We start from the raw sequence: 16,718 nt of genomic DNA on the forward strand, positions 1-16,718 counted from the left end.
GAATTGTGAACCGAGACATTTATATAAAGAATAATCATTTAATAATTATTAAAATCTTAAAGCACAACTGCTATCCCAATCGAAGAAAAACTACATAAAAATAATACATATAAATATTGTTTTTCGGCTTACGAGCTTTTTACACAACAATGTAACAAATTGCTTTGCCATATCAGTGTTATAGCATCTTAATTGAAAATTTTCTAATCCTTGTCTCTCGCTATTTTCCATAAAGATAGATTCCTCGTACTGCATCATATTCGTCATTCGCATTTTCATGGCGCTCCTGACGCAAAAAAGAATCTCAAAAACTTTGCAAAGAAGGAGGACAAATGATTTTTTTGCAAAACTGAATTTGAAGAAAAGAGAAAAGAGGTGGGTTATCTTGAGATAACGCGACCCTATTTCACGCAATGGATTCTTTGAATTCTTTGTCTTAAAAATTTCACGATGATTGAGTACGTGTCACGTGTAGAAAAGAACGGTAAAAAAAAATAGTTTACGATAAGTTCGGTACTATCACGATTTTAATTTGATTGACGGATCCTGATTGATGTATCTCTACTTCTCCTCGGCAAGAATACCGAGGTCATCGTTTACAATTTTCGACGTTATACATTAATTTTTAGAGAAACTTCTCCACCTCACCGCCTTTCAAGGATACAAAAGCAAACGCGATGGAATAACGAACAACGAAGAGTGGCATCGTCGTTATTACCGCGAACGAAAATAAAGCGAGGAAGGAACGCAGAAGGGATCATTGGTCGACCATCGTGGCATTTCAATCTTCTCTTTTTCCGCGATGTTTTTCCCGTATGACGGGATCGCGGACGGGACCGGCTGCAGATGGATTTCGTACGCGAGCAGAAAGCGACCGCCCCGTCGATGGAAGAGACAGGTCGAAAACGTCGGAGGATTTTGCGTCGAGGGGTAAGGCGGGCAGACTTGATTGTGGCACCCAGTTCCCGGACGAGTCCGAGAGAAATTGCATTTTCAAGCCGCATGCATCTGGTGAACCTCGCGTCATTTCGTTTAAACAAGCCGCGACCGTCACGAGCCTGTCCTCCATCAACCCTATCCGCGTTACACGAGCCCTTTGCACGAAGACTCCTCATTTTGCCTTAGTCACGCCGTTCTGTGTGAAGGACGCTTTGATTACCGTCCAGCAAATAATCCCGGCGTACCATTTTCGGCATTACCCAAGGCAAGTTCAAAACGAGAGAGACAGAAAGGAGAGAGAGAGAGAGAGAGAGAGAGAGCCAGCGAAAACGCTGTGCACCGAACGAAGTCCCGACTCGAAGCCTTTAATCCTTTTTCGTGTAATTTATCTTTCACGACGCGTTTTCTCCCCTGTGGTTGTACTTGATTAATACGCCCGGGGTAGAGATAAAAGAAGATATCTCGCGGGATCTCGTAGATAGAATATACATTGATTATTTTACGTGAATGTAAAATAACTCACGAAAAACAATGTATAACAACAGATTTTTCATTAAATTTAAAAATATTTATTAGATCTCTTTTTACGAAAAAGTATACAGCCTCTACACATTATTAAAATCATTTTTCATAAGAAACATGTAATGTAATCCTAGAGATTATATGTAAATGTAATGTTACTAACCATAAGTACACACTTATATCAAATTCTTACATAAAATTATGTAATTTAGTAGAACTATTATAGGTATATAAAATATTTTTCATATATTAGAATTTAGGATAATAATATTAAATATAAATGCAGCCAAATTCTAATTTATATTGTCTAAACATGATATATTAACCTGAAAATATTATTAATTATTTAAAATAAATAAGTAGTTATTATATATATTTAGAATAGATAAATCTTTTTATTTTAGAGATTCAAATCGTACTATTTGGTTGTTAAATGATTAAGGATTTATTCTACAGAATAAAGCAACACGCTCAATATTAGGGTAACTCCGGTATATACGCCGCACCTATCAAAAACTTAATTTATTAAGTATCATTTACTATGTTTAAAATAAACGAACTATGTCAGTAAAAACTTTGTACTGTCTACTATTATGAAAAAAATATTAGAGAAATCCAAAATATTTAGTTTCCGTATTAAAAAATAAACTTTTTGAAATCTTGCATTTTTGCTATATATAGATAATGGGTGGGATATATGGCAAAAATGCAATTTCAACAAACTAAACCAAGAATACGAAAGCAAAGCACTTGTATTTTGCTATACAACATGCTTTACTATTCCTCTACACGTATGTATCACGAAATAACCACTAAGTCTTTTACACGCCTTACAGTAATCATTTTATGTAGATTATAATTTTGACGATGCTACTTGTTACACATACAGTGACAAATCGATTCCACTCACAATAATTTCATTAATATTAACAGTAAGAAGCTGAAATTATAACTCAATACTAATATAACATAAAGGCATGTAACAGAGTAGTTGCGAGAAAATTAACCCCACTCCTTCTACTTTTTTTTACTTCCGCGGCGTAAATCCCAGCGTGGCGTATATACCGGAGTTACCCTAAGTGTGTTACTTAATACGTCTTCGATATCAAAGATTTCAACGGTTCTTCTTTTGCACAAGCGTGCGTTTTATCCAGAAGCAAGAAGGTCTTCGCACTGAAAGGGCTCTTTTAAATCGAACAACTTTAAATTGCGATTCCAGTAGCTGCCGAGCATTGAAGAAATGCGTTTCTCAATAAGAGCATGATGGAGTAAGAAAGGCAAAAAATCGCACCGTGTAAAAGATGCATGAGATCGCGAAGAAGCACTTGCATTTCAAATACATTTGATACAGACGATAAATATTTAAAATTAGTTTTTCTTTGTGCAAGAATTGCGAAAGAAATCATGGTAACATACATATATTTAAAACCGAACTCCAAAAATTGTAAAAGATATACTATTTTCTTTCTAAAATTTCTAAAATTTTCTTTATAAAAGATCTCGAACTAATTTATACTAATATTAATACTTCTAATTTATTTATTTAAATTCTTTCTCCAGTTGTAGTCAAATCAGAGAATACGTTAAAAAAACATATAATACCGTGTCACTTTTACATAAAATAAATCAAAGTTTCATAAAAAATTATTATTCCCCAGAGTCTGCAACCTTATTACTCTACTTTCAGCGAATCACCCTAAAGTCACTCGAAAAAAATGCTAAGCCATCTAGAAATTAGTGTCGCAGTGTCATTAGTCCTAATTGCCAAAAAAGGGCGGCCCTGACAAAGACAAAATTCACCATCTCTATTGATCGACCCTAATTTCCCCCAAAGGTCGATCTATGGCAAAGGAATGGAATCGTATCCTTACACTCCGAAAATCCAGGCGTATGTATTACTTATCCGATTAAGGGCTGACAAAGCTAATTTAATAAAGCACGCATTTGGGATCAGACGTGGTAAAAGAGGACCCATGTAGAGGTCGACGAGAGAAGAGGGTGAGATCTTAAAGGAAAAGGATATAGTCTCGTATTACGAAAGTAAAAGACGAATTCTAAAGGAGACGGTAGGGAGAGCAGAAGGCATCGCTTGGGTCACTCGACTGAGCCGGAAGATCGCTCTTCAGGAACTCTCTTCAGAAACGCAATCCAAAAGCTCCAGGAAAAATCGCACGGGCACGTAGGGGATGATGCTGAAGCAGAGGGAATCGAAGTGACTAAACTCTGACGTGAGTTTTTCAAGAGATTCATGTGAAAAGAGAAGGGCGTTTCTGCGGCGATGTAAACCCGGATGGACAATATTGTGCACTCCAGTGATCCTCAACCGGTTAAAAGCGTTCAATTGTATTATAGACAAAGTGTCTCGAAATCCTAATAACTGTTAACGTTGCCTTATAATCAATTATCGGAAAGAATTAATTAGAGAATGTTATCGCGAACGCGTATTAATTCGCTGGATACAATCATGATTTTGTAGAATAAGTTTTTTAAAAACCTGTAGAAAATTAATTTTACGAGGTAATTACGTACGGTACGCAGTGTCCTCAAAACCGATTTCTCTTACGGAAAGAAAATGGGTCATTCTAAAAGAAAGTTCGCGATCATTTGCAGAGTTGTCGAGTTTTCAAATTTAAATTAAAGTTCCAGGCTTTTGATCGAAGTTGCGATCTTTCGATTAATAATGCTAGGCCAACATTGTCGCGACTTCTGCTTAACGTTATCGATCAGGGAATAGTTCCTGAATTTTTTCCCCCGCGAATAACGAACGTCACGCATTCTAATTGAATCCAGAAACTAATTACATTCCAATCGGGAACGAAAAAGCCGGAAGGAGAGCTTTTTCCGGTATTAATTAACGCAAAGTTATCGAATCCGCGTCAATTTGAGGATATCGAGATTTTCCAGACTACACGCTCCGTCTAATATTTGATATCTTATATACATAATATTCCATCGCGATGTCACATCGATGCTAAGTGGCAGATATTCCTGATCTGACGGAATCAAATTTGCCATGCCATAAATACCAGACGCTCATCAAATATGATAATACGCAATGAGAATCTGATATTTTAACGCGTTCATATTTAATACAAATTAATAATATAAATTTTATCCGTAAAATAAAAATATATTACAATCTTAGGGCACGATATATCCGGAAAATTCTCAAAAAATAGAAAAGAAAGTTTTTCTTTACAACTATTCAAACTGAAAGTGGACGTTTAATGCTTTTATAATGGTGTCGAGTCAGCGCGAAATAACCGTACGGAATTTACGTGCCGATCTACCGTCTTTATATGGGATTTTCCGAACGGAAATTGGAAGCAGATTCTGAAATACGCAACCGCGATGGGAAAGGTCGAAAATGACATTGCTCGGTGAACGAGAAACTCGAGAAAGCCGTTTCCTCCCTCCACGTGCGGTGCAATTCGCAATAGACGCGAAATAATCGAAGAAACGTCATACATGTATCGAAAATATAAAAAGATCACGATCGAGCACAATTAAAATGGGAAATTGAAAATTTGCGGCAAACCGTGCGACAAATTCTCGATTATATCGATGTTAAACTAATCACGCAGATATAAAAATAATTCACCAATAATCTGAAGTATCGAAGAAATTTGTGTATAGTTACTTATTAAATTTGTTTAAAATTATTATATGCGTTTTTATTACAGAACTCCATTTTCTGATTTATACTTCTTTTATGTCCTCCTTAAAAGAAAAGATTAAACGAAGGCTGATGAAGACTCAAACCATGAGTGGAAACGTTCAAAGTCAAGGTTTATATTTTTAATATTAAAAAGAATTGCACTAATTGATAACCAGCGTTGATTCCTATTGCCTGTACTGTATGTTATATGTTTTTTCTAAATTATATTAAACGAAGGGTAAACAAAATAGTGATAAGATATCGACTGATCATCAGGTCATCAGATCATTCAGCTTTAATCATCGTGTCAAATTAACCACACCTGCAATTTCATTATGAGAATCTTTTCTAGGCTTCGATAAGGGTGCAGGCGACTTTTTCTTAAAAGACGAACAGATAGAGTGCACCTGTGGTAATCTCGTCGTTTAACCCGATTAATCCTCCGGCCGTCGTTCTTGACCGGTCGAAACACAAGCTATGGGATCTCTCGACAGATTAGACATCACGAAGAATTGTCCGCCACGATCGATCGTTGGACTAATTCGAGAGTTGGCAGAGATCACGAATAATAATGGTCGACATCGGGATTCTTAAGACTAGTCGCGACAAACGAATTGGTGGATTTCAAAAATGAAAAAGACCCAAACGAGAATCGCCATGGATAATGGAGCTATCGTGCATGCGAACCGATTAACTTCTCTAAAAGAGAATGGAAGAAGAGAAGCATGAGTTTATTTAAAATTAAAGATTGATGAACATTTTTCTACTTTTTTTGCATATTGTATACGTTATTACTCGCCAATATTCGTGTGACCCAAATAAATACTGAAAAGAGATCCGTATCAGAACTATATTTGACTCGATGCATTGATGTTAGCGCGTAGTCCACAAACAGAATGGTGTGCGCCGATAGTAATTCGGAATTCAAGCGCCGAAGAGCAACAAACAAAAATCAACGCGCGGCGTATAACTGTGAATGAAATACATCACACGCAAAAATGGAACGCGAAATTCAATCGGCGGTACACCGATTTGGGATTATTCTGAATAAAATCCATTTTCAAGTCATATTTTATACATCGCGTATACATCCCCTTAAATCTTTTATGGCTTCCTTAGAAGAGAAGACTCAGGGATGAAATGGTAAACGTCTTTTCATATCACCTTGCTCATAATAGCATTCTCCTTGATGGAACAAATATAATCAAAGAAATCGAGATAAAATAAAATTCTAATTTTTAAAAATTAATTTAAAAATCAGGTTTAAATAAAACTGATGTTCGATAAATTTGCAATAATCAATTATTTACATAAAGAACGGTTTTGCTGAAGTATCTAAAAATGTAGTTAAATATAGATTTGAAAATTATTTTATTGTCCAAAATAATTATATAAGACGGTCAAATTGATTGCTAGAATACTGAAACTTTCGGCAGCAATGCTCATTATGCTTGAGATTCCCACATAATTATTTTGGTAATCTAGCAAAATTATTTGTTTAGCTAAATGTTTAAATATTCCAATCGAAATCATTCTTTCCATGATTCGAATCAAAATATCGTTTACTCTTCAACTGAATTTTGCTTCAGTTACTAGTCCTATCTAGAGCTATAAGGCTTCTTTTTGCTTATTAAAGATTCTGCAATCAAATATGCGAGAGATCTTCGCGCGTTGAGATGATGTCGAACGCGTAATCAGGCGGCACGTGTGCTCCACATATTTTTTCCGGTGAATCCAAAAACGAATCCCGAGGAATCTTGACTTCCTTCTCGTCGTTTTCAAGCACGGGGCGACATTGGCGGCAATTTCCTTGGATAATAACCTCATCCGCCTGGCCCGTCTTCGGAAATTATTCGATCTCGTCGGTTGCTGCTTGCCGCTTGGCGGAATAAATGCTTACCTTACACTTTTGGCCCCAGCTTGCGCGACCCCGCCACATTCGCTTTGCGATTCGAAACGTTTCGCCGAGCCGAAATCCGATGGGGTGCAGCAGGAGCGACTCGTGGTATGCCCTCGTACGTGGTTGGCAAGGTAGATGGTACGACGTTAACTCACGGTGCACGGAATCGGGTTAATCGATTTCCGGGTAACATACCTACAGGCACGAGACACACGTGCGCCACGTACGCCTACAGGCGCCTACAAGTGGGGAAAAGAGAGAAAGAGAGAGAGAGAGAGAGAGAGAGAGAGAGAGAAAAGAAACGCTCGTTTGAACATATCGAGACCGATGCGAACAATATCGCGCGCCGCGATAAAAAGAGCAGCAAGGTGGACGATGCTCCGATTTACAGTAGCTCACGTAAAAAGTAAAATTGCTACGAAAAATGTATGCGTGTGTGTATGTAACGTCCAAAAGGGTTTAACTCTTTCAATATATAGTTTATAGCTAAAAAGAAATGCCAATCGAGTAGTAATCCAGATAGTAAGCTGACATTATTTACCGTCATTTCATTGTAAAAATGACATCTTTAATCCTCAACTACATCTATGAAAATTACACTTCTGCTCTCTAAAGCGATTTATTTGAAGTACAAGATGCAAGTGAACCTCCACCTTACGGCGACTGATAAAGAAAGGTTCAAAGTATTTTTATCTGCAATATAGAGTACCTCATAGTACTAATTATAATATTATCTAAGCTACGATTTGATTGACATTTCTTTTTAGTAACAACATACTGAAAGAGCTGGATTCTTTTAGCCATTAAGGATGTATTGGACATATTTTGAAAATATTCAAAAAATTATGAAAAAAATCATAGATTGTTTTATATTATATTTAAAAATAGTAAAAAAAATTTAACAACGATTTTTTATATGGATAAAAATTATTTCACTATAAGGTAAATGTGCTCTCTCTCTCTCTAATAAAAATATTAAAAAATAATTAAAAATCTTACTTTTTTAAGTACTTTAAATATATATTCGAGATAATTTATAATATAAATTTAAGTTTTATTGCGATTCGAAGATTAGTTGTTCTGTAAATAAACAAAATTATTTTATTTATTTATTTACAAAATAACGAAATAGATAATCACAATGAAATCATTTTGTGTAAATCATCTTAAATACTCAAAATAATTACACAAAAAAAATTGAGATTTTTCTTAATGTAAAAAATTATTTAATTTTCAGTAACAAATAGATTAAATAAATTATACCATGTGTTATTAAATAAAAATCTAATTTTATTCACACAACTTTCATATGTATATAGTTTATTTGAAGTGTAAATATTAAACACATTTCTTTTAATTTACTTTGCAAAGACTGTACGACCAATTACAATGTCGACATTCAATTTATTACGGTTTTACGCCTTAAAATCTCATGTAAACGCTTTATATACATATATGTATACATTTTCTCCATAGCAATTTTGTTTTTTATACGAACTACTACAAATCGGAAAACCGTCCACCTTGCTAATCTTTTTATCAGATTATATGAATGTCCAAAAATTTGCTTCGGATCCAAATGTTGCTGTAATCAAGAGTTAATGACATTTTGACATCAAAATGATGACAAATACCGTCAGTTTGCTATTTAGGGATTATCCAATATTATTCTCCATCCTCGATTCAAATATAACTCACTACACCTTCCGCTTCCCATTTCCGCGACATTTATGACTTCATGACCGCGTTAATTCTCGTTAAGTCATAAGTCGCCAAACCCGACTACCGGCGTGGCGTGGCAAGTAAGCTCATAATCGTCTCGCTTGTCGTGCCGCTCAAAGCTGAGTGCCGAACTCGAGTCAAAGTGGACGAAACTCGTCTAACGTGGCCCGAAGCTATACGAGGGAGGTAAGCGCGATGGTAGGTAGATAGATAAAGAAGAAAGCGATGTTCCGGACAGTATTTAATGCGGTTGCGCCCGTTTGCGGCCGTCGACAGCGCCGGGTCCGAGCTCTAGGGCGCGGCTTTTATGCGATGTAATTCCGATGCAAATCTGTCTGTTGAACTTTTCACCCGCGTTACGTCGCGTCGTGTCGCGCCGGTCTGTGGTCGTGTGCCGGTGCTCCAGTACACTGGGTATTGTATACATACATATATTCCCGAAACGAGGTTGGCGAATATCGCAAACTATGCCTCTAAATACTCGAAATCATAGCTCCATTATCTATTTGCGTTGCGATTTGCTGAATTGGTCTAACTGTTGACCCACAATAACTCTGATTAATTGAATTATGTACAATACTTTCTATTGTTCAGACAAATTAATAAATTATTAATTACGTACAATATCTTAACAATATGTTCGTACAATCCTATTTAGATAATCGATATATCTTATACTACTTCAGTAAAGTAATAATAAATCATTCTAAAAAATATTATTTTTTACTATTATTAGTATTGTGTCACTTACTTTATTAAAAGGAAGTAGAAACATCCTATCTATTTTACTATTTTTTTATGATTTTCTTTTTCATTGATTTAATATAAAAATTTACTTTCTCGCAATAACATTAATTTTCATAATAATGTAAAAAGTCGGTACACGTTGCTACGTTAAATATTTTCATGACAATCCCTTTCTTGGTATGTAATTCGAACCATACACCGTTATCGAAACAAGATAAGTTTTGTGATGATGCAGACATGGATCCGCGTAATAGATACGAATATCCATCACCGTTCAGTCAATCACCCTGGAGAATCTCGAGACCACCTCGTCGAATCTATTCAGTCTGGTGTGAGCATGAATCGACGCTGGAAAGGTCGTGGTTTAAATCACATGGGCGGGGCTGAGGATCCCGGATACCGACCAGGAGCCGCCATCTACACACCGCAGGGCGAACAACCCCCTGAGCTAACATTCACCCCCGCAGTCTGATCCGAGGAATAAAATCTTGTTCACTTGGACTTGCATAATCCTTGCAGCCGGCCTTGGATGATTACATTCGACGATTACATTGCAATCTTATTTATATAACATTCAAATAAAGGGCTACGAGTCAAAACAAGCTGGTAATTATTAATAATTAACGATTAATATTTAATAATTAAGTAACGTAAATAAAGATCAAGTTTATACAGCGGGCTATTAATTGAAGATACAATTATTCTTAGAGGAACATTAATTTTATGAACCTGTGGAAGACCATATATGATCTAGAATAGTCATGTCAGTGTTTAGTAATCTTTTGTAAGTAAATTCGTCAATAAATTTTTCTTTCATGTAACTAAAAGGGACCGCAACTCACCAGTAAGTTTTTTGTAGGATGTTTGTCAATTATTTTATAAATATTATCAGATAACAATCGTTCCATTTTTTCCATGTAGTCATTCCGATCTAATACCACGGTGACGTGGCAGTTAAAATAATACCATCTACATGTATATAAAATAAAACTTTAATTCACAAGGTAAACGCTGAATTGCCATCTCTTCCAGGTCATCTAAAACTATAATCGCAATAACAATTTAAACATGTGCATGATATTATATGTATTTTAGCTGCAACGTCGCCGTGGTATTAGATCGGAATAACTACATGGAAAAAGTAGAACGATTGTTATCTGATACCGATACCTATAAAATAATTGACAAGAAATGAATTTATAGTAAATAGGTAAATTCGTTTATAAATTTATTCCTTGTCAATTATTTTATAAATTCTTTCTTCGAAAGAACCGTAATATCCGTAAAATCTCAATCTCTGATTCTTATAAATTGCGTGCAAATAGCAGAAAAAAATTGACACAGACCAAAGCGCTAACTTTATGTATCGGTACTCTTGCATCGTTTACACAGCTTCGCCCTGCATTTTTCGAATTTCTCGCACTGTTGACCTGCTGCAATCGCTTTTTTACGATCGCACGACGACAATAGTGCCGTTCACCCCGCACCATTGTTCCCTTTTTTCTCATTGTACACATGAGGAGGCCGCGTCTCGCATTCCGCGGCCTCGCGGAAAATGCGTATGTTAAGTTAACACCCCAATATTGAAATTCCATAGTTCTGATTAGAGTTCCCGTTTCCTTTTGTCCAGACGAAGAGTTCTCTATAATTTATAACAAAAGTTCTCTCCGCTTAATAACTATTTTTAAATAATTTTTAAAAAATGGGGTGCTAACTTCTTATCGAAATTCGAGATCGAATAGTTCTGAGCGGCTCAATAGCTTTATTTAGTGAATACCTAGAGTTCCTGATGCATAAAAAAAAATTTTGAAAAATCCAAAAAATATTAAAAACTTTTGAAAAATCAATTTTTAAATACAATAGTTCTGATTAGAGTTCCTGCTTCCTTTTAACGAGACGAAGAGTTCTCTGTATTTTTTAATGCGAGATTTAGTTAATAACAATTTTTTAATAATTTTTAAAAAATGGGGTGCTAACTTCTCAGCGAAATTCGAGATCGAATAGTTCTGAGCGGCTCAATACCTTTGTTTAGTGAATACCTAGAGTTCCTGACACATAAAAAACAATTTTGATAAATAAGAAAATTAAAAAAAAAACAATTTTTGATCACACATCACTTCTTTAATTTCCCGTATCTTGAATATCGTTGGTCCAATCGCTTTGTCACCTGATACTTTTCGATAGAGCTCGTCGAGAACTGCCGAAAACGATAATCAGAACTATTGGAACTCTCAAAAAATTTTTCAACGTGGGACTTAGAAAATTTTCGACTACTTAAAAAATTTTTTGAGAAAAATATCAAAGGTGAATTGCCAAACGTAATTCCTCGTCGAACACCAACTAGCAGAGATTTCTCGCTAACGATGAATGAAGCGAGAAAGCGACAGTTCGCATCAATTGGTAATTTAAAAAATAATATTACTTGAGAGAGAGAGAGAGAGAGAGAGAGAGAGAGAGAGAGAGAGTTTCGGAATAGATAATAAAAAGAGTTAATAAAATGTGTATATTATAAGGAATCCTATAAAAAAAAATAATAAAATCTAAAATCAAACATAAAACTCGCTACGTATCACGTTTTTTTTTATCATTCATTTCTATTATAGTATTCTATTATAGTATTTTCAAGCGTATGGTGCACAATACAGATATATCGAATATCAATGGAATAATCACATGTAGATGTAAATGTAAATTCGAAAGAAACGTACATTCTAAAAAATATTGATGTGGATTTAACGTCATGCGGTATCTATATAATTCTCACCGTATTGATGTTAATATTAATACCAAAATAGTGTGAATTTAAAACTCGTAATGTTAAATCCACATTATACGATGTTATTAATATTAAACACCAACACAACGAGAATTACATAGCACATGATAAATCCACACCGATACTTTTTAAAGTACAAGAAAGAGAATGAGACAATGGACGCGGCTCGGAAGGGAGTAACATTCTCGAAAAGCAGAGTGTACGATGACAATCGCATATATATATATATATGCACACACAATGCAAGTAGAGGTGCACTTCGTGACCCAAAAATGACTGCAACCGAATGCCACGAGTGCTCGGGCCGCAAGGTGCGGCGGAGACTACGAAATTCATGGTGCGCTAATCAATAATGTATTTAGTGTGCGAAACTTCGTGCCGGGATATATTCCAGTTGGGGACCACCACACTGGCGAAAGGTGGTGCCTGAGCATTGTTCTGCGGCATCCAGGCCCGTGTCCGGCGGTCGGTCCGCTACGTAAAGTCCTGCGGAATAATTACGAGTTTCGCCATTGAATCAGGAATGTACCAAACAAGGCAGAAAGCCGACCTGCAATTCCATTATTAATTCAATTAGTGCTAGACGCATACTGATCGCGAGATTAATGCATCCCGTGGACCATAATCTCATTTCGCCATCTGAACGACTGAAGCCAACTGATATCATGTTCGGTATACACGGGGTGTCTCAGATTGAGTGTAACTTCCCGCAAATACGACTTTTATTGTATTAATTCCTGAACCTATATAATAAAAATACTCAGATGTTCTTGGTAATTTTTTAAAGTACGCTGTAGAATTAAGAATACTTAAAAAATTTAATTTTGAGTAATAAAAAAATTTGAGAAACGAAATATTATTTTATATTTAATTATAAACCGATTTTTCTTTAATTAGTTTTCAAGATATACTTAATTACCGAATATTTAACAAATGTTTGAAATTTAAACAGACTGCGATAAAAATTGAGAAGTTGAATCGAAGAATCAATAGATGAAATAAAGATGCAAAAAATGAATCTAAACTTTCGTGTATAAATCTGTATTTTATATTAATATCGATTTGGAATGGTATTTTGGCAACTATAGTTTCTATCAAACAAGAAATATTTGAGAGAAGCACGGCGAATATAATGTTTCGCTTTGTGATGTTAATAATTTTGATAATTTAATTTTAATTATTTAATAATTTAATTTAATAATTTTAATAATTTAAAAATATTATAATTTTAATAATTGATACGTACAATAATTTAAAAATATTATGATTTTAATAATTGATACGTCAATAATTTCTAATTTTAAATAAAATTAGTAAGTTTAAATATTAAAATATAAAAACAGAATTAAAAACGTACATGTAAATAACATGGATAAATATTAAAAACGTTCATATTGAACAAATTGAATAAATAAATGAGCGAGTTCGTCGATAGCGCTAAGTATAATTCGCAAAAATTTAAATCATACACCTTACTCCATTAGCACCAAAATGTGCATAACGAGACGAGAAGCTGTTACTTGATAATGATTACAATTATTAACCTTGTGCAAACGAACATAATTTTTTTTTCGCATATGCTTAAACTGTGTGCGAACTTCCACAAACCTTGTGCAAGATTCACAGTCCAGATGTACGTTAGAAATGAGGAAGTGAGTATTCGACACCGAAATTATAACTCTACGTAACAGTGTTAAAAATTAAAAAAAAAGTACTATCACAAAGTTAAAAGATACATGGTTAAAAGTATACCTAACGATAGAATACGAAACGATCGAATTACTCGATATTTGCTTGCGCGCGAAAACCAATGAAGCGATCGCAAAATTAAAACAGCTCGTAAACTAAAGAAATGAACAGACACCGACGTGTATTCCCTTTTTTTTATCAATACATTGATCGTCCCGCGAGTTCCGAATGAACAATATCCGAGGTATCGCGAGTGCGCTCGATGAAACTCGGAAAATATCATTCCAGTATCTAAACATTGAAACTATTTATTTTACAGAATACGTTATTTATTTTATAAAATAAATTTAAGTGTTGCACAGCTTTTTCCCTCCGATCATTTCTCGTTAGTAAGAATTCGTTAGTAATAAAAGCTATATAAATACATGTAATTAAAATCAAGATCATTGATTAAAAGTTAAATAATTATTTAAACGAATAAACATAAGAAATAAGTAAATAACCGAGAGACAAAGAGAGAAAAATATTATAAATCAATTAAAAAGAGATAAAATGAAATTATTAATAATCTCTTTATACATATATGTATAACCAAATTGATTTTTTATTTCTAAAAATTAAAAATGTTAAGTACGAAATGTTCAAACCGATGACTAAATACGTGATGAAATTTTCGTTAAGTTTTGAAATATTTCAGGAATTATGTTATGATGCTGGTTCTCTCGATATGGTACTTTATGAAGTCAACACATGTATCAGGAGTGAGAAATATTACACACGGTATATCGAAGCATATACGATCTATCGGATTTCCCGAGGGTAGCAATACAGGGGTATAGTGGATCAATCATTCATTTTTCATCTACTAATGCGTCTTAGACTATGCAAGCAGTCTGTTAACTCAATATTAATCATTTGCACTTCAAGTAAAGTGTGATCTGCAAGTAAAATTAAGAAAAACTCAAAATAAATATTTGATTTGATATAATGGCAATTTCTATTCAAAAATATTGAGAGATTTTTATCTATTGCAAAAAAATATGACGAGACCTTAAATGTAGTTTGCAACTTTTGGCAACCTCTGTAAAATTTGTAGATGTTTTTCGTTTTGTAAATTTATATTAACATATTTCGATATTTTAAAATCGTTATTGAAGACTAATCATAATTGCATTCATTCTACTATCGTACTATCGATGACTAATCGTAATCTATTAATCTTCTAATTTTTTTAAATAGGACTTCAGAAATTTTAAAGATTTTTATTTGGTTTGCAGATATTCTTCGCACTGGGAATTCCCTTAGATATTCCCGACAAATCTGTAGCGGTGTCATTTTATTTCGAAGCAAATTATCCATTACCATTCGAATTAAATTCGAGTTACTTCTACGAGGGAACTTATTATGCAAAACGAAGTCTTAGTCGCCAATTAGTATACAAAGTTTTCACAAACAAAATAGACAAGTAAAATAGAGCTACCTTATTAATTATTCTTCATTTCATAATTCTGCAAAATTTTGCCTAAAATATAACTTTGCAAATAAAATTTAAAAAATTCCATATGTATTTTATAACAGCTTCGGCTATCCTGGACTGGATTGTTTATTGAGAACAATCTGCGAAGCTGGAAAATACTCCTTAAACGAAAACGGCGTGCTTGGTGACATTCTTCGAATTATATTCACGTAAGTATGAATAAGAAAAACTGTTTGAAATTATATCGAGTAAAAAATTAAAACAACAACATACTATAATATTATACATAATAACATATTATATAAGTTAATAATTTATAATAGCAGCAATAAATAAGAGAATGGGAATTTAAAAAATTGGATTTCGATTAGCTCATCTGATGAATTTTTATTTTCAATCAATGTTCATCCGGCAGGCGTTCATGTAATCATTTATCTGAATGATAAAACCAGTAATATAAGAATTATTACATTTGAGAGTATTTCTTTATTACAGACCCTCTATGTCGATGAGTGAAGATCTTCCGGATGAAATTATCGAAGCCGAAAGCGAGCAGCACTGTAATCAGCGCTACGAAAGATGTCCCGTGAATCTTTTAGATCTAGCAAGCTATTAGTCAGCACTAAATGAATAATTCTGTATAATTATATTGTATCGAGAATATCGGAAAAGTTCAGTAACTCATATAATTTATCAAAAGATTATATACTAAAAATCATTGTAAATTTTATCAGATACATAGATATTTATATATCTGTTATATTAAATAATGTCGATAGGATTTTAGCGAGGTTTAACAATATAAGTAATTGATAAAAGAAATTGTGTAAATTTATTTGGAACAAATAAATAATAAAGATCACAGGAATTGTGTGTAAATGTTTCAATTCGTTTTCTTCGCAACTTGTTAGCCTTGTGCTTGCGTTTTAAATTTGTTCTTAAATTTATTCATTACATACATATATATTTATATTTCTTAAAGCTCTTTTTTATCTCAACCTAGATATATATATCTACTGCAACATCAAACTTATTAATAAAAAATAATATTTATCGATATTTTAATATAAAAATATCATAATAAATAATGGAATTAAATTTTTACGTTTTATTCTATGTTTAATCAAACTGAACGTGAAACCTTTTTAATTTATATAAAACAGACAACATTAGAAAACTAATAACAATCATAATAACATAATTGCAATTAGATATGTCAATACGAAATCTAAATGTATTTTTTAAATACCCCTACCTAACGTACAGGAAAAAGAGAAAGATATGATAT

At 33.7% G+C, this 16,718-nt stretch overlaps 1 protein-coding gene across 1 annotated transcript; it reads left to right on the plus strand.

Annotated features, from left to right (window-relative positions):
* Positions 1 to 13,790: 13,790 nt before the first annotated feature.
* LOC108762791 (uncharacterized) lies at positions 13,791 to 16,119 on the plus strand. The gene is given in 6 exon segments (XM_083287365.1): positions 13,791 to 13,867; positions 13,869 to 13,916; positions 14,651 to 14,786; positions 15,231 to 15,418; positions 15,532 to 15,639; positions 15,926 to 16,119. Coding segments are annotated over 6 exon segments (678 nt in total). The 3' UTR covers positions 16,047 to 16,119.
* Positions 16,120 to 16,718: the final 599 nt, after the last annotated feature.

This window comes from Trachymyrmex cornetzi, unplaced genomic scaffold (genome assembly GCF_001594075.2).
Source record: "Trachymyrmex cornetzi isolate Tcor2-1 unplaced genomic scaffold, Tcor1.1 scaffold321, whole genome shotgun sequence".
Lineage (NCBI taxonomy): Eukaryota > Metazoa > Arthropoda > Insecta > Hymenoptera > Formicidae > Trachymyrmex > Trachymyrmex cornetzi.